This window comes from Sinocyclocheilus grahami, unplaced genomic scaffold (assembly GCF_001515645.1).
Source record: "Sinocyclocheilus grahami isolate Dianchi unplaced genomic scaffold, SAMN03320097.WGS_v1.1 scaffold164.1, whole genome shotgun sequence".
Classification (NCBI taxonomy): domain Eukaryota; kingdom Metazoa; phylum Chordata; class Actinopteri; order Cypriniformes; family Cyprinidae; genus Sinocyclocheilus; species Sinocyclocheilus grahami.
In genome coordinates this window covers 791,716-811,508 of record NW_015505343.1, presented here as the reverse complement: position 1 = coordinate 811,508, position 19,793 = coordinate 791,716, and the positions used below count along the sequence as shown (strand labels likewise).

Below are 19,793 nucleotides of genomic sequence, written 5' to 3'. Positions count from 1 at the left end.
TTAAAATACATGGCTAAGTGCACTTTAAATGTATTAAGAAAGATGCCATGAAAGCTTCTTTTCTCCGTTTTTTTCGACACTTTTTTTCAAAATTTTACACACAAATTCAAGAATTGCACACACAAAATATAAAATGCCTCGCATCTCTTGCGAAACGAAGCACTGCATTCACAATACCACAAACACATCTAAAAAGCAAACATTTGCAAACACCTTTGCCATAATATTAATTCCTGTTCGATTTTTGTGAGTTACATAGAGATTGTGTGTTGTGTTTTGCAAAAAGTGATTTATGAAACTGAAAGGCCGAGAATTAGTGTATGGTTTTGCAGATTTGGTGTGTGCTTCTGCTGTTTGAGTGTCAGCTTTCAGAACTGACGTGACAAGTTTTTCTGCACAATTGCAAATAAGCCATCCGTGATATTATAAAGAATGCATTCAAAACAACATTGGACTTTCACTGAGACAGTTTCTAAATAACTTCTTTTGTGTTTCACTGAAAACGGCGAGTTTTTAAAAACAATAAGTGATTCAGTTCTCCGTTATGTTTCATTTCAAGTAAAATAACAGAAATAGAGCAAATACAAATTGTCATTTAATGAAAGCGATATTAGCTTGGTTCTTACGTAATAACCTGGACGTACCTCCATTGTTCTATCTGGATATCTGTTTCCAGGCATGAAGGTCATAGATGCCCTGTAGAAACTTACGGCTGAAACAGTGAAGCTGATGAGCAGCAGTGCCATAGTGACTGATGAAATGATTGCAGTAAACACAGACAACTACATGGACATTTTCTTCTTCCTTCTATAGTCTGACTGGTTTTGCCAGCTGTTGTTCTGTGTCAGCCGCACCACACAGATACGTTGTTTTTGTTCAAATCAAAGCACAAACAACATAGAAAACGTATCCGCGTGACGCAGCTGACACAGAACAAAATACGCTGTTTGCATTCAGTGGATACTCTCCAAATGGTCTCCAAAAAATCCAGAATGGATTTTTTTACCGATTATTTTACCGATCTTTACCGATGTATTTTTTTTTCTGCAGTTTAAAGATTTGACAAATTGCATAAATTGTCAATGACTGAAATGAGTGTATTTAACATTCTACCAATTATAAACCGTTCTAGATTATGAGTTCTGTGAGGGAGGGGCCTTTGAGCTCCTTCATTAAAACAGACTGTGTGTGATTACTGCTAGTGATTTTTTAAGTTGAAATTGCGTATAATGCATAAGTGACGGTAAAACATTTATGTTAGCTATGGGCATGGCATATGTTGAGTTTTGATATTTGCATAGGGCCATTGGGCCTGTTTTGGCCTATTTTTGAATTAGTTGATTTAACATGCCACCAGTAGAAGGTAAATTACTGGCAGAGACACACGGGGACCATTACAGTTTCTATTACAATTCCTCTTATAACTGTAAAAGCATTACACTTTCTGTGAGGGTTTCTATTGATTTAAACAGCAGGGAAATAATCTATGGTTTGAAATACATTTGAACACTAGTGCTTTAAGTAGGAAAATATTATCCATGAAAATGTTTGAATCACACTACCGTACCGCTCAGTACCATGGTACATATGGTCATTTATGTCTTAAACATGATGTGGAAAGAACTGGTCAGTGGAGGAAAATTAACAGTTGCAAAATATTTACTAAAAAATATGCAATGCATTATAAAGTGTTATTAAGCATTATAATTATTCATAAATACATTTAAAATGCAAAGTGACAATTAATTGATAAGTGTTATAATGTATTAACCGTGGTTACAATTATTCATGAGATTGTACAATACATTATATTTAATGCATAAAAACTACTTTTATTATGCATTACACATAAAGGCTTTAAGTAAAGTGTTACAGACTATTTTTTAGACCAGCTAAATCATAGGCATAGTCAAGTCGTCCTTTGCATATTTCTGGTGCTGTCCAGATAATGTCAGTGTTGTGTGATGCATTTTTTAGATGAATCTTTACACAGATCAACCCTAGTTTTTCAGAGACTGATTAAGCAGCTCTCAAGTTGTGTCCTAATATTTTACATGGCGATCCATGTATTTTTTAGAAGGAGAGTTACAGTAATTCATAATTTCCCATATTCACAACCAATGTTTTTTTTATCGTAACATCCATTGCAACATATTTGTATTTAAAATAACCCACAATGTTATGAAATATGAATTGAGGATGGTGACAGAATGAAATGAAGCTGAAAAATCCAGACAAGACACATTCTCATAACTGGGTGCAAAAGTTTGATCTATGCTCACTAAAATATGGCTCTCTGAATAACAAACCACACTCTTATACGTGTAATTCTGATATGAATAGAAGAGTCTGGAGTGTATCTAGTTTGCTGCCCTGTTTGCCGTGCTGTTGCTATAAGGAATGATCTAACTGATACGGTTTGCTTTTGTATAAACAATTTGAAAAGAGCCATAAATATGACCCCAAGTGAAATAAGCCTGCAGACGGCAGTTCTTTTGGAAACATGAATCTGTGCCAGCCCAGCACCATGTTCAAGATGTTGTATAAATGTTTAGGCACAGGAGCTATATATATTTTCTAACCATGCATTTTAAGCAGACACTTTGCATAGTTATTGTTACTTTGCACCCATTTCTAAGCATTGACATCGAATATATCTGAGGATGACTAGTTGGTTTAAACAAATGAGACTCCAGTAGATTCCAGATTCATTTTCGAAGCCTTATTGGGCATGCTGTGACAGACTCCCACATGCTCTGACAGTGAGTTAGTGATACTGCAGCTAAAACCGTTTGGATATTCCAACATGCACAGGGAATACAGAGCAAATTAACTGCCAATCACACATAACTATCCTCCCAGTCCTAAGACAGGAGGTTTCAGCGTTTTGGTTCTTACGGAAATGTGAGCGAGACACTCTGACCCACTTTCTTCTCAGCTGAGTCGACAGCTGTTAAACATACCAAAGGAAGACCTCTAAACCCCTGCGTCCAGCCTTTCGGGATCCTGCGAATAACCATTTCATATTTCAAAATATCTCACACATGGACCTCTTGTGTTTTTTGTTAAAGGGGTCATATGATGCGATTTCAAGTTTTCCTTTCTCTTTGGAGTGTTACAAGCTCTTGGTGCATAAAGAAGATCTGTAAAGTTGCAAAGACTAAAGTCTCAAACCCAAAGAAATATTCTTTATAAAAGTTAAGACTCTGCCACGCCCTCCTAAAATAGCTCGTTCTAACATGCCCCCACATATGTTGTTTGTCATTTCCCTGATTACAAATGCAGACAGAGTTTTATGTTTACGCGGCGCGATGCAATGCAACGCAACGCGTAAAAAGACAGTATAAGTCATTATAATCCGTAATTATGTCCCCACTGGATGCAACAAATGCCTCGTTTATAATGGCTTTTCATGTTTTTGTCTCGTTGCTCCGGCCTGACAGGGCATCACAGTATGGTGAGGGGCGTAACATTTCCGTCACACACTTGAAGTATTCGGCCAATCACAACGCACTGGATAGCTGGCCAATCACAGCACACCTCGCTTTTCAGACCGATGAGCTTTGTAAAATGTATGTGGAAAATAATGTGTTTTTTTAACCTTAAACCGCATAAACACATTTCATTACACCAAATACACAAAATAATGTTCTTTTTAGCAGCATCATATGACCCCTTTAAGAGACTGTATCACTCCTTTAGCCTTGTGAGCAAGTTCTGAGGAACTAGGAGAGATATGCTGTAAAAATGTGAAGCAATTATTTGTTTAAAAACTGACATTAAAATACATATATACAATAAATTATTTATTTTCTGAAAATTGTTTTAATTTATTTTATAATTATATAACTCTTTTTAATGCTGTATACAATTATTTAGCAAAGAGAAATCACCAAAATTTGATATAGGTATTACAAGGAGAAGGTGACTTTTCAGGACATTACCCCATGTCCCCACTTTTCAAAACGCTTATAAATCACACAGAATGGAGTGTACTGAAAATCTGAAATAGCACAAAGTTTCCTGTGAGGGGTAGGTTTAGGGGTAGGGTTGGTGTAGGGCAATAGAATATACGGTCTGTACAGTATAAAAACCATTACGCCTATGGGATGTCCCCACTTTTCACAAATGTAAACCTGTGTGTGTGTGTGTGTGTGTGTGAGAGAGAGAGAGAGAGAGAGAGAGAGTGTGTGTGTGTGTGTGAGAGAGACCTTCCTGAATCTACCTTGTTGTGACTACATTAAAAGTCATTATTGGAATCTTTGTCATCCTGCCTGCCTCCACACACTGTGACAATATGTACATACAAAGAGAATTTATTTGATAAAAATATAAATAAATCGATTTGCAACCTGACAAAATATACAAACATTTTATTATTAAAATAGTATTTTATTGCATTATTTACAGAATTTATCTATTTACAAAATTTTTAGTTGTTAAATGTAATTAAGAATTATATACTTTATAAATTATTACGTTTTATTTAATCTTTTTCCATTTCCTTTATTTTATTTACATTTAATTCATTTCATTTTCTTTTCGTTTTATGGAGGACTAATTTATTTAACAATTCCTTTTTTCCCAAATGGCTTCTCAACTTCGAATTCTGTACACGTTCAGAGTCCAGAGATCAGGATTCAAATTCAGATTTGAAAAGAGTTTGTCTGATGGTACAATATCCAGCTGTAAGCCCTTTGTGTTTGCTAATACTGTGCTCTAAATAGTTGTGTCGAGACTGGACTTCCTCTATTGTTAGTTATATGCTGCTAAGTGTAGAACGGCTTGCTCAGCAGCTGTTAAGCATAATAGAAGGTTGAGTGAGCAGGATTTGCGTCCGAGGCTGGAACAAGAGTCTGTGTGTTACGAGACACAAGCGGATATGAACAAAGCATGTGTTATTCAGAAAGACCAGCTCTAACCTCACCTATCCTCCATAGGATTTTAGCTCAAGTCAAATGCTCTATGACTACACTCTCAGAAAAAAAAAGGTACAAAAGCTGTTGCTGGGATGGTATCCTTTCAAAAGGAACTAATATGCTGTGAATACTAATATGTACAGTTTAGGTAGTAATATGTACCAAAATTAAGTGATAATTACAGTATACCTTTTGAAAATGTACTGCCCAGTTACAGCTTATTTTTATGCGCAACATTACATAATATTAAACATTATTTGCTCCAAACCTTAAGAGATAGAAACATACTTTTGCATACTTTTAAAAAAAGTATTTGTTACGGAAATAATATCATTTGGAAGAATATACTGTACTTAAGTGCAACTGAATGTAATGTTTTCGGGCACTGAATCGCATGTTAATTGCAATGGAACGAAAATGCGTTATAGTTTAAATTGATATTAAACGCAATTTGCTGAACTTTAGAGCGCTTTTTGTGACCCACTTAAGTAGGACTTAAGTATATTTTTACTGTATATGTAATTTTGTAATTCTATTGCCTTTGAAATATGGTTTAAGTACTGCCAAATATACTGACAAGAATTCATGATAAACTAAAATATACTTTAATGTCATTTTTATTTAAACTTGTATGCCTTGTATTTAAATATATTCATAGTTGCACATTTGTAATGATAAAGCTGCAATTTAATACATTTAAAATATATTAACTTTGATTGTAATATCAAATAAGACACTATAGTAAAAATATTAAATATTTTTAGTATGTTAGTCAACAAATGAAAAACTTTTTAAAAGTGTACTTAAGTGTGTAAAGAAACAGTGTATTCTCTCCCACTTTCCCAGTTGAAATATACTCTCTTTTAATACACTTTGTTGGTCTTTTAGGTACTACTTTATTTTAAGGCTTCCTTGTTTCATGTTACATTACTGTTATATTAACAATAAATTATGCATAATTACTTGCAAGTAACCCTAACAACATAGTGAGTACATGTAGTTAATTAATATTACTCTGTACTTAAATGTATAATTACACTGTAACAAGGGCATCTTAAAATAAAGTGTGACTGTCTTTTATTTCAATTAGATTACATTTTATTTTTTGCAAGTACAGCTTTTTACTATATTAAAAAAAGCAGTTTTTACTGTATACTTTTTAGATTTGAAGTACACTAAGTGCACATACAATTAAGCACACTATAATATATTAATATATTTAAATTTTGGAAGACATTTTTAAGTGGTGTTTAATTAATAATTTGATTCAAACAGTTCAATACGTATTATTAGCACCATTAATAAATTAATCAAGTCAAAGTGTACTGTATATAATACCAAATATTTATAAATAATAATAACAATTAATAATAATTATAAAAACCAAAAATATTCACAGTACAAATGTATGTGGTCCTCAAAAAGCATTTATTGCAAGCATTATTTGTTTAGTAGGACTTCAGTCATCCACATACAAAACGTAAAAATCGCAGATTAAAAACCAACAGAAAAGAAACCGCAAAAATGCATCTGTCGTTCACTCGTTCACCTCTTCCTCTTCATCCTCAAATGCTTCCTCGCCATCGTTGGCCGTAGCCTCCTGGTACTGCTGATACTCCGACACCAGGTCATTCATATTGCTCTCGGCCTCGGTGAACTCCATCTCATCCATTCCCTCTCCAGTGAACCAATGCAGGAAGGCCTTGCGTTTGAACATGGCCGAGAACTGCTCGGAAATGCGCTTGAAGAGCTCCTGGATGGCGGTGCTGTTGCCGATAAAAGTGGAGGCCATCTTAAGTCCCCTGGGTGGGATATCGCACACCGCGACTTTAACATTGTTGGGGATCCACTCCACGAAATAGCTGCTGTTCTTGTTCTGGATGGCCAACATCTGCTCGTCGACTTCCTTCATAGACATGGGGCCGCGGAAAACAGTGGCCACCGTGAGGTATCGCCCATGCCTTGGGTCGCAAGCAGCCATCATGTTCTTGGCGTCAAACATCTGCTGCGTGAGTTCAGGAACTGTGAGCGCACGATACTGTTGACTTCCTCTTGCGGTCAACGGCGCGAATCCGGGTATGAAGAAGTGAAGGCGAGGGAAAGGCACCATGTTGACCGCTAGCTTGCGCAGATCTGCGTTCAGCTGTCCGGGGAACCGTAACGAAGTGGTGACGCCACTCATAGTCGCCGACACTAAGGAAAAATTGACCCTTATGACTGCTTTTGTGCTCCAGGGTCACATATTTATAGTTCCTCATGATTGAACATTTTCCAAAAAAAAAGAAGAAGAAAAAAACATTATGAGGCAGCAAAACTGTTTTCAACAATAGTAATAATGAATAATAATGTTTCTTGTGCAGCTTAACATAATCATAACAAATATACAATTTTTAAAGAAACTAAAAAACTACAACAAAAAATAAGATTTGATTTGATTATCATTTTTGATCACTATGCTACATAATTCCCATACTGCCAGTTGTGGTAACTTATAGTTCAAATTATTTACTATTATTGAAAATGTAGTAACAATATATAGTAACAGTAACATTAGTAACAAATGTGATGGTTCTTTCAAACAAAAATATTGCTGAATATTACTACATTCATACTACACTCTTAAAAATAAAGGTGCTTCACGATGCCATAGAAGAACCTTTTTGTCTAAATGGTTCCATAAAGAACCTTTAACATCTGAAGAACCTTTCTGTTTCACAAAAAGTTCTTTGTGGCGAAAGAAGGTTCTTCAGATTATAAAAAGGTAAGAAAGAGATGGTTCTTTAAAGAACCTTTGACTGAATGCTTCTTTGTGGAGCCAAAAATGGTTCTTCTACGGCATCGCTTGAAGAACCTTTTGAAGCACCTTTATTTTTAAGAGTGTATGTATAACTGATATAGATATTAAGGACTTGACTATTGTCTGTTTTTTCTATTCAGCAGCACTGTGGAAAATTATGTTGATGTCTATAGACACAAAGAAACAACATATGAACTACTGTAGTGCCATTAATATTATTTTTACAGAATCTGACTTCAAAATACACTTACAAAACTAGTGCTGGGAGAGAGAAAATGTAACAGAAAAAATCATTAGATTTGATTAATTTTATTTATGAATCTTATCTTATGTTCAAATTAATATTGAAGAATTGTAGAATAATTTTAATTAGTTTAATACAAATTTTTGTTTGGAGGAATAAAATCAAGTGTTCTAAGAAAACTACTTTCAAAAACAATTATATGTGTTCTTTATACATGGGTCAAAGCATAAAACCAATAAGTGTAATACTGCTTTAAATTGTTGTTGTTGTTCCCAAACAAGTAAAAAGTTTTCTGTTTAATTTAATTGCAATTCTGTTTTTGTTTTTCTGAGCAAAAAAATAAATATCATAAATTTTTCCCTGATTTACAGAAGAGAGCCACTAAAATGTCATTCAGTGTAACAACCTTGTCAGGCATATTTACAACAAAAATCAATTTATGACATTAAAAGACTAATTACTTTCACCCCAAACAATAATTTACATTTTTAAAATGTGCCACTATCCTAGGTTTTGCCCATTTGTCAGTAATAATTTTTACTCATTTAAAACACAATAAAATTTAATATGCTCCCTTTTTTATATATATATTTTAATATGTACAAGTCAGAATAAGCATGTTGTTTGAATTTTTACATAAATATTGTGTTACACTGAATGACGATGTAACATTATTTCAACCAAATTTTAACATTTTATCCTCCAAAAACTGATTTGAAACCTTAAAAGTAGACACTTTACTTACATTTAATGTGCTTTCTATGGACATAAAATCACTTTTGTAAATTTCTTTTGATGCGGACAGCTTAACGTCTTTGAGCCACATTCTTTGGCTTGAAGCTAACAGTCCTACGAATAATAAGTAGGCTAGTTGAAAAATTGAGAGTTTGACATGTTGACACAGTACCAAAGATGAAGTTGTCTGGTCGAAAGAGCTGTCCGAATGCCCCAGAGCGAACACTGTCCATCGTTCCAGGCTCCAGGTCCACCAGCACAGCTCTGGGAACATACTTGTGAGCTAAACACACACAAAAAAATATTTTTTATGCCAGTAAATCTTTTAGTGCTGTAAAAGTTATTCAGTGAAACTTTATCACTAAAACAGATGTTACATGAATTAACTAGCTTAAAAATGTATTATAGAAATGCCATATTTATTAATAAATTAAAAAAACAACCAGCCTATCATTTATAATTCAACTCCTGTTCATTTTCATTCATTTATGTAAATCATTTAATAAAACATTATGCTAGTGAAGTCAGAGCAGCACCAGGAAATTCCTGTGAGCTGACTACACCGTTCAAATGTTTAAGGTCATTGTGAGTTTGTGAGGAGGAGAGACAAGCACACTGATATCATACTTACAGGACGCCTCGTTGTAGTATACATTAATTCTGTCAAGCTGCAGGACTGAGTCACCCACATAGCTGCCGGCTGCATCGATGCCGTGCTCGTCGCTGATGACTTCCCAGAACTAGATGTGTCACAGTGGTTTTGCGTTAGTTTAGATGTCATTTCAGACAGTTTCCCCAAACTGAACTGTGCAATAAAGCACGATGGTTCAGATTCTCTGCATACTAGGCTATAGCGCTCAGCACAGCACACTGTAAAAAATGACTGTGAATTTAACGGTAAAAGACTGTAAAAATGCTACAGTAAAAACCTGTTAAATGGTTAACTGTAAATTCCCCTACTATATACGGTGAAAAACTGTATTGGACATTACATGTATTGGACATTAATTTTACGGTAGTATACTGTTTTTGGAAGTGAAAAGACTGTATAATTTACAGTGAATAACCGTAAATTGACATTCCCAGAATTCCCTGCGTTACATTTCAAATTTGATGGTTTTTTGTTGAAATAACTATGTTTCTTCTTAGTCTTTTCTTATCAGTTTTGTATATTAGGGTTGTGTGTTACACATAATGTTGTTAAATTAATGTTTATTGCATTATTTCAGTTTCATGTGTGTTACCGTGATGGTGTTTAGTGTTTGTGTGAATGACGCTGTGCACCTTCTATATATGTTATTATTTAAAAGCTGCTTGTGATGGGCTTTGGCTCAACATGTGACTTTCTCATCACCTCCTGCTTTTGGTGGTTATAAGTGTATTATTACAAAGGTACAAAACAGATTTCAGTACTTCAATAGGTTGGTATATTAACAATATATCAGTTAATGAAATTACGGTATTTAACTGTAAATTTAAGTTAAAACCGTAAAACCTAAAATGTTGCTACTGTATTTTTTACTGCCAACCACAGCTGCCGTTTTTTACCGTACATTTTACAGAATTGTTTTTACAGTGCAGGTATGGCAAGCCGTTTTGACTTTTATTCCTTCACAGGATATGAATTTTTGATATCAACAATTCAATTTTTACTAGTTAAAATGCTAATTCTTGAATTAAGTAATTACATTTCAACTAGTAAAATCTATAATTCTTGATATCTGTAATTGTATTTTCACTAGTTAAATGTCATGCCATTGAAAATCAATTGTTGATATCAAGAACTAATTTCTTATTAGTAGAAATTCCAATTTCACATATCAGAAATACAATTCTTACTAGTTAAAACCTTTATTTTTGATATCAGTAATCACATGGTTACTAGTACAGACGTCTATTCTTCTGATATCTGAAAATATATTTCTGATATCAACAATTGGGAGGGTAATTTCTGATATCTAAAATGACTTTTGTTACTAGTAACAATCACATTCATGATATCAGAAATTAACATTGTCACTGGTGGCAATGTAATTGCTGATATCAAAAATAGCAATTAGTAGAAATCTAATTCTAATAGAATTAACATTTTAACTAGTAAAAATTGAATTGTTGATGTCAAGAATTCATATCCTGAGAATGAATAAAAGTAAAAACGGCTTGCCATAGTATGCAGCTGATGCGCCCTTAAAATCTATTGTATTGTATTAAAATGGGTTGTTGCCTGTCGTGACTCAAGGGTTGATCACGTTTCTTACACTAAGTATGATCAAACTACATGTAAATATAACCAAATGTAGCGATGGGACTTGGATGGACTTTTTACAAAAATGTATTCTCAAAGAAGATCTGGATCTTAAGAGTCGGAAATGGGAGCATTTTTCAATCACTAAAAAGTAACGATTGGGAATCAAGCCACACTAGTCGCGCAGTAGCCTACGTTTTGATTCACTGAAAAGAACAGGATTGGATGAGTTATTTAGTTGAGAATCAAACTAAACTGGTCGCACTCTATATGTTTCTCATTCACTAAAAAGAATGTGTATCTTACTGTAGAATCAGCAAGCATGTTAGAGCAGTGGCATTACTGAAAATCACTATAATCATTAGCTTCAGGTATTTTCCCCCCAAATGTATCCATTCATCAAAGTTAAAGTAAATCGTTTTTGAAAATGCAAAATGTAAAGTTTTAAAATGACGCATAGTGTGATAGGAAAAGAAAATATGTTGAACAAACCTTTGTTCCGATCTGATTGCCGCATTGTCCGGCTTGAATGTGGACGATCTCCCTCATTGTTGTAGGTGTATGATGCTCCTCTGAATGAGCTCTGGTTCTGCTGTGAGTTCAGTCTGACACACGATCTTCAGCGTTCACTCTGCCTCGGCCTCGATTGGTGGGAATTTGAATGACATTTCAGCTGCACAATCACAAGTGTGCTGTCATTTCTCACTTCTAGTCACTGTCACAGATTCTGCATTAGGCCTACTTTGCAAGACAATATATATTCTGCTCTGTAAATACAGTACGTTCTGCTATTGCTCTCCAGAGTCCAGAGTAACATGTGTGACCTAAATCTGAGGTTTTAAAAGAAAGTCTAGACATTCATACTTATATTTTACCTTTCCAACACTCAGAGTAGTGTGTGTGTGTGTTTTGAATCTCTTACTTCAGAAAGTACTTGGCTCTGGTGCACTTGATGTCATATGAGAGTGTGTATATTTCATAGAGTGTGGCTTTAACGGTGAGGCATCCCAGAAAATCCTTTGGGTTCAGTTTGTACAGGTCAAAGCTCAATTTAGCAATTCCACTTCTTCTTGGCTGTCTGAAATTTGGCAGAACCTGTGAAATATGGATTGAGGGCAACGATTAGCACAGATTGAAACGAGCGATTATGTCATGAGCGTTTGGGGTAAATGCAAGCCTGCACCCTAGTGGAGCAAAAACACAAAGATCGTTTCAGCAAATATAACTCTTGCAATGATTAAATGAATAAGCTTTAAATAACAAATGCTGGTGAAAGTTTCAAATCAACAAAACTGATAAATGAACAGCTGCAAATGAAGCAACACATGGGATACAGTTAATCATCTCTGGGGAAAACAAACCTGATTAGACCCACATTCAAATCCCTTTTCACTGGTTGCTTAATGGGCGCAGCTTATAAAACATAAAAATACAGTCTTTTAAACCGTAACTACCAGGTCATAAATATGACAGCAGTAATGTGTAAATATCTTATGCAGTACACTCTTAAAAATAAAGGTGCTTCACGATGCCATAGAAGAACCTTTTTGTCTAAATGGCTCCATAAAGAACCTTTAACATCTGAAGAACCTTTCTGTTTCACAAAAGCTTCTTTGTGGCAAAAGAAGGTTCTTCAGATTACAAAAAGGTAAGAAAGAGATGGTTCTTTAAACTGAATGGTTCTTTGGGGAAACAAAAATGGTTCTTCTATGGCATCGCTTGAAGAACCTTTTGAAGCACCTTTATTTTTAAGAGTGTATTACACTGTAGATAAACAGCATTCTGTAAAAAAAAATCATTTTATATTTACTGTCAACTGTGGTTTGCAGAAATGCTCTGTAAAACCCATGATTTACTCACCATCAAACCATAGCTGTATAAGACTTTCTTCTATCTCAACCCCTCAAATACACCTAGGATAGCTTGATGGTGAGTAAATCATGGTGTAATTTTTACTTTGGGTGAACTATCCCTAATTAATATTTCAGTAATTTAGCAACACATTTGCATGTTCACAGTTCTCCCATATGTCAGTTAATAGCCACATGATGCGCAGGTAGATAAAATATTGAAACTTTTTTTTCTGCAAGTTATTTGTTTATTTATTTATACTGTTTATTTCAAAATAATATTTTGTCTTGTTGAATATAATGCAGATAATGAAGATAACTTAATTTTGTTAAATTACAAATTAAAAATGCATATAACTGCTGTACCAGTTTATTGGGGGTCCACGCTTCCCCTTTCTCCAGGACCATGAATGCTGTATTTGTAGGCAGAGATTGAAAAAAAGCCTCAGAGTCCACCACCGTCCCATCATCCTCCAGCACAAGTGTGAGGAACTGACACGTTATCAAGAAAGAACTGGCCACCTGTAGAGAGAGATATTAGGACTCCACATATGACTGTGTGTTTTAACTTTGTATGTCATGTACCAAGCCGTGCAATTGGTACAAACGATATAAGACTTTCTTCTATCTCAACCCCTCAAATACACCTAGGATAGCTTGATGGTGAGTAAATCATGGTGTAATTTTTACTTTGGGTGAACTATCCCTAATTAATATTTCAGTAATTTAGCAACACATTTGCATGTTCACAGTTCTCCCATATGTCAGTTAATAGCCACATGATGCGCAGGTAGATAAAATATTGAAACTTTTTTTTCTGCAAGTTATTTGTTTATTTATTTATACTGTTTATTTCAAAATAATATTTTGTCTTGTTGAATATAATGCAGATAATGAAGATAACTTAGTTAAAAATCTTTTTTAAATTTTGTTAGATTACAAATTAAAAATGCATATAACTGCTGTACCAGTTTATTGGGGGTCCACGCTTCCCCTTTCTCCAGGACCATGAATGCTGTATTTGTAGGCAGAGATTGAAAAAAAGCCTCAGAGTCCACCACCGTCCCATCATCCTCCAGCACAAGTGTGAGGAACTGACACGTTATCAAGAAAGAACTGGCCACCTGTAGAGAGAGATATTAGGACTCCACATATGACTGTGTGTTTTAACTTTGTATGTCATGTACCAAGCCGTGCAATTGGTACAAACGATTATATTTAGTATATTAATTCATTTAGAAATCTCCAGTAAGATCAAGCTAAATTAATAAACTGATGTTATCATGTGAGCTTGCATGCACAACTGCACAGAGAGCAGCTAAATATTTTAGGAATACATATATTCACATTACATATTTCCATGACTTTTAATATTTTGCTATTGCGCATTACTAAGACTCTTCCATATTTTTAAAATCATTTGATACTGCATGTTTTAGATGTCTGCAAAATAAATGAAAATCAGATCGGCCAGCATAAACAAAATGAATGAGTTGTAAATAAAACAACGATTTTTAGAGTACATTTTACGAGAAATTTCAGTCTTTCTACTTTCTACTGTGTTACTTGCCATTTTTGTAGTTATTCATGAAATTTACTAGCAATTTCTTAGTGAAAATTGTTTCAAAGCCTTTATAGCTTTTTTATTTTTTGAAACTCAAATAATAATAATACATTTAAATGCACTACCATTCCGTGGGGTCAATAAAATGTGTATGTATTTGTTTGTTAGAAATTAATAAATTCAGCAAGGTTGCTTTCAATTTTGTAAACATTTAGTTGGAAATAAATGCTGAAAATTCAGCTTTGCCATGACAGAAATAAATTAAATTTTAAAATATATTAAAATAGAAAACAGTTATATAAATGGTAATAATACATCACAGTAATGCACTTCTCAGTAATGCTGTTTTTATTGTATTCTTTCAATATTAGTGTATAACTAACTAACTAACTAAACATGAGTGTAACTTGTAAATAACACCTGCTACAGTATGCAGCATCATGCACGACATCCAGAGACCTGACCTGCTCCATGAGGTCTGCAAGAGAGCTGGCGGTGAAGCCTTTCCTCCTGCGGCGGTTCTGCGTGCAGACCTTGTATGGACGGGGCTGAGGAGGGGGCAGCATTCGCTGTGCAAGAGACGTCTGCACCGACGACACAGACATACAGCACCACATCAACACACCATCAGAGCTCACCCTTTAATATGGCACAGAGAAATAATTGTTGTCTGAGTGGTTAACATCAAAACTAGACCTGCAATCTCAGGATAGTCTATTACTGTCACTGGGGCGATTTCCTTGACAAGTTCTTTAAACTACTAATATGCACCTTTAATGTAGTATGCACCATTCAGGGGTAAATCTAAAGCTACAGCTTGTCTGAATTCCAGAAATAACAGCTTGTTTGTTAAGAGTGAGTTATGGTTATATAAACAGGAAAATAACTGTTTACTGCGTCTGCTACTGCTGCAATAATGCAATGCTCGATAAAACACTTTCCTAGCAGAGTACAGATCACTTTCACAGTAGTTTTATTGTATTTCACTTACAGGGGTTTAATTATTTGATTTGTACATGATGAATTTTAAATTAAAAAGGTATAAATAATAATTTAAAATAAGGGTCAATTTGTTGCATATCAAAAACTAACAATGAACAATATAGCTTAATGCTAATTTAGAAATATATTAATGTTCATTGTTAATTAATGTTTGCTCTTAATACATTGTTGATGTATACCATTTGAAATGTTAAAAAATGTATTAGCAGATGTAGACATGAACGTTTACCAAGATTAATGTATGCTGTATTGTTTATTGTTAGTTCATGTTACTGTAAAACATTTCCTTATAAGTCATTTCAACTTAAATAATATCAAAACTGACTTTAATAAAAAATCAAGTTGAACCTTGTGTAACTTAAAAAATCATGTTGAAATTATTTAAAATGGTTTGAGCTAAAAATAATGGAAAACATAGGCTGTCATGACTTGCATTAATGAATGTTACTATTGTGTTACTATTAATTAGTGCTACTATTAAGAGATTAAATACAATTTAAAATAATACAACAATTCTATAAAGAATTTCAAGCTTGTATTTACACAAATAACCAAGAGACTCCCCAAAAATCCCGTTGATCTCTAACACTGAAACCTAAAATATTAATAGTCTCTTACCTCATTAGAGATGTGGGAACCAAGGTTTTCGTGTACTCCATACTTCACAGAACTGCTGGAGACGTTCAGAACACATCCACTGAGCTGTAACTGAAAACACTAATGCTCTGAGCAGACGTGTGACCCGCAAGAGGAGTTTGTACTAATGCCCACAAGTGAATAAATTCAGGTCTTTTCTAACACAATGCTATATTGGTTGTTTTCTAGGTTGTGAAAGTATGATGAATTACAAAAGTCTGCTGCTGGAATGGACCATGCAGTGCTCCATGATTATGACATGGGTCCGTATAATACCATTATGAAATCGGATGTGTTTAAAAATACCTGCTGGCCATTTGTGCTCTGTAGAAGAGGAGTAAAGGCTTACTAATACTGTTCACATTTACAGACAAACAAAATAATCATAAAATAACTACATTTACATTTAGCTAATGCTGAGCTAATGTTTTATTATTATTATTGTATTAGGCCTACTATTGTTGTTGTTGTTGTTTTTGTTATGAATAACCTATTAAAAATTATTAGAGCATATAAATGAGACTGTGTTCTCATTCAAGTTCAACTAGGTAAAATGGATGGATTGAAATAAATTACTGTGTGAATTGTTGCTACATCTGAGACTTTAAACTAGTTTTCAGAAGTCAGGATGTGTGAGATGCTATCCTTAAAAAAGAACACAATAATATATAGGGTTAGGGTTAGGTTAGGTTAGGTTAGGTTAGGTTAGGTTAGGTTAGGGTTAGGGTTAGGGTTAGGTTAGGTTAGGTTATGTTAGGATTAGGTTAGGTTAGGTTAGGTTAGGTTAGGTTAGGCTAGGTTAGGTTAGGTTAGGTTAGGGTTAGGGTTAGGGTTAGCCTAACTCATTATTACAGTTGCATATTGGCTACTGGGAGTGTTATGTTGCCTTGTTCTATGTCTTTCTATTTCAATTTAAAGTCAGAAAGGATCCGTTTCCAAAGCACCCTTAAACGAAGCTGTGTTGATAAAGAAATAACATTGTTCAAAGGTCTGTATGCATGCTTAAACCGACAGCAAACACAACCACGTACCATTTGCTGCACTAGAATAAAAAAAAATAATAATAATAATAATAAACCACAAGATGGTGCAAAAAACCCGGGAATTCATGGAATATTACTCGTTCTGTTATAAACATTTGTCTACTTTTAGGCAATGCCCTGTCACTGAAGATTTGTACGGGTAGAATGTGAGGATCGTTCTTCTCTATAACGTCAGTATCATAAATTCAAACATGAAAGGAGACATATTATGCCCCTTTTTATCCCGTGTGGAAGAGAAAATGCACAGACTGTAGTGAAGGTACTTGCTAAGGAGATTATACCTCGTTTTGGTATACCAACGGTTATAGAAAGCGATAATGGTACACCGTTTACCTCCAAGGTTACCCAGTTGCTAGCTAAAGAGCTAGATATTAACTGGCATCTGAACATACCCTAATCTAAGTTCTCACTCACACACAAGTTTTGTTAAAAACACATGAGTTACAAAAACAGTCAGTTATGTTTGTGAAGGTAAACAGCTGGGAAATAAATCACATGTTTATTTTAGATCTGTGTGGCAGCAGCAATATACAGTAAATAAATCAATAAATGCACTGCTCTGTTGTCTCTGAGGCTGGGACTCTAAACAGTGTTCTGTGCTTGTGTGCAGCCAAACACAGAACAGTTAGCACGCTTCGCTCAAACTTTTGCCATGGCATTAGAGCTGGTACACCGTTGTCGCTTGCAAAATCAAAATGATGGCGCTGTGGGTGGAAACTTACAGATTAAGGGGCGGTGATATTATAATGAGATCTCTTTGCCACGTCACCAAGAGAGCGAAATCAGACGCTGGTTTTCTCAGACGCTTGCAGAAAAAGGCTTCCCAAAACAAAGTTACTGGGGTAATCTTGTTCACGTTTCCTTGGTTGGTAGATGCACCGGGCACCTGATTATAGCACTTAAAACCTGGAAAAGTCAGATTTTCTTGATATGTCACCTTTAAATCCACACGTTATATTGTAATTTGAGGGAAAACACATGTTCTCTCTCGTAGTTTAATTTGTAGTTTAAAATGTATACCATTTAATACATCTCAATCAGGTTAGACGCCATATGAATTCAACGCAGACGAACAAGGATATGAGTGACAGACTTAAAGGGTTAGTTCACCCCAAAATGAAAATGTTGTCATTAATTACTCACCCTCATGTCGTTCCAAACCTGTAAGACCTTCGTTCATCTTCGGAACACAAATTAAGATATTTGTGATGAAATGTGAGAGCTCTCAGACCCTGCATAGACAGCAACGCAACTGTAATGTTCCCAGGTCCAGAAACGTAGTAAGGACATCGGTAAAACAGTCCATGTGACATCAGTGGCTCAACTTCAGTTTTGCGAACCTACGAGAATACTTTTTGAGCGCAAAGAAAACAAAAATAACAATTTATTTAACAATTCTTCTCCCCCGAGTTACGTCTTCCGCCATTTTAGAGAGTACCCAAGAGCGTAATCAAAGTAATCAGCGTTGTTTACGCTTAGGGGAAAGCGTGCGTATGGGTTGTGATACTCTCTAAAATGGCGGAAGACGTAACTCGAGGGAGAAGAATTGTTAAATAAATTGTTATTTTGGTAACTTTATTTCGATAGTCCACTTTAGACATTCTACTAACAGTAAGTAACTTTTCAACTACATGTCAACTAGCAGTTAGTAGAGTATTAGTAGACTGTCTGCTTAATATCTTCTAACACTTTCTTTACCAACATTCTACTAACCCTAAACCTACCCTAAGTCTACTCTGAGAGTTAGTAGACATGTAGTTGCAAATTAATGAGAATTAGTTGACATGTAGTTGACATGTAGTTACAAAGTTACTTATAGTTAATAGAATGTCTAAAGTGGACTATCGAAATAGTGTAATCGTTATTTTTGTTTTCTTTGCGCTCAAAAAGTATTCTCGTAGCTTCAGAGTACATATTGTCCCAATCTACAGAGTGTTAAAGTAACACTGAAGCAGAGTTACCACTGTTGAGGATTATGTGATACGTTTTACGGTGTTGCAATTATTTTGCTTCTCAGTTACTGATAAGAATGAGGCAGGAGAGGTTTCTGTGAGAGTTTCTACCTATAGCACATATAAAATGAGCTTCACCGGAAGATTACGAGCTGGCTTATCTCTATCCGGAAGTTCTAAATAGTGCTCCTTGCATATGGTCAAATAAGCATTTATTTCGCAATATTTATGTTTTAAATTTCACATAATTGACTTTTGCCAATGTAGATGTCTTCATACAAAAGTAATGTGAACATACATTTACACACTGACCACCAAACCCTGCTAGAAAAGAAAAATAGAAACCATCACAGAAATTCTAATGGTTTCCATTACAAATTACAAAATTACACACCATCAACTATTAAACATTAAAACCATTTGGAAATAATGGTTTCCTGTAGTGTGTTTTGGAACACATTGCATTAGGATTTAGAGGTTTTAACAAGCCACCAATAAAAGACGACCAATTACTATCCTTGTGGGATATCAAAGATAGCAAAGACCGTTTTATCAGCTAAACAATTGGTGCGTTGTTAAGCAACAGTACAACACATTCAATGCACATTTAAAAAAACAGACCTTTTTTTTGTTCCTGTTTCACAGAAGAAAATAAAATCAAGCAGGTTTGGAATGACATTAGGTGAGTACTAGGCTAAATGATGACAGTTCTTATAAATAATTGTATATATCTTGTACGCAAATATGAGTGTTGGTGTCCAAATGAAAATGTAAATAAATAATTCAGTCCGTCAAAAAGCTTTCAG

The 19,793-nt window shown here is 34.6% G+C and overlaps 2 protein-coding genes across 2 annotated transcripts; both read right to left on the bottom strand.

Annotated features, from left to right (window-relative positions):
- Nucleotides 1-6,448: 6,448 nt before the first annotated feature.
- Nucleotides 6,449-11,751, bottom strand: tubb6 (tubulin, beta 6 class V). The gene is made up of 4 exons (XM_016282714.1): nucleotides 11,433-11,751; nucleotides 9,327-9,435; nucleotides 8,868-8,978; nucleotides 6,449-7,112 (listed from the first exon to the last, which is right to left on the bottom strand). Exons 1-4 carry the CDS (start codon nucleotides 11,487-11,489, stop codon nucleotides 6,457-6,459), a joined length of 933 nt encoding a protein of 310 aa, XP_016138200.1. The 5' UTR covers nucleotides 11,490-11,751; the 3' UTR covers nucleotides 6,449-6,456.
- Nucleotides 11,752-11,850: 99 nt separating this feature from the next.
- cidea (cell death inducing DFFA like effector a) lies at nucleotides 11,851-16,066 on the bottom strand. Its single transcript, XM_016282704.1, has 4 exons — nucleotides 15,975-16,066; nucleotides 14,819-14,993; nucleotides 13,759-13,914; nucleotides 11,851-12,035 (listed from the first exon to the last, which is right to left on the bottom strand). The coding sequence occupies exons 1-4, from the start codon at nucleotides 16,013-16,015 to the stop codon at nucleotides 11,859-11,861; spliced, it is 549 nt and encodes a 182-aa protein (XP_016138190.1). The 5' UTR covers nucleotides 16,016-16,066; the 3' UTR covers nucleotides 11,851-11,858.
- Between the last annotated feature and the right edge of the window lie 3,727 nt (nucleotides 16,067-19,793).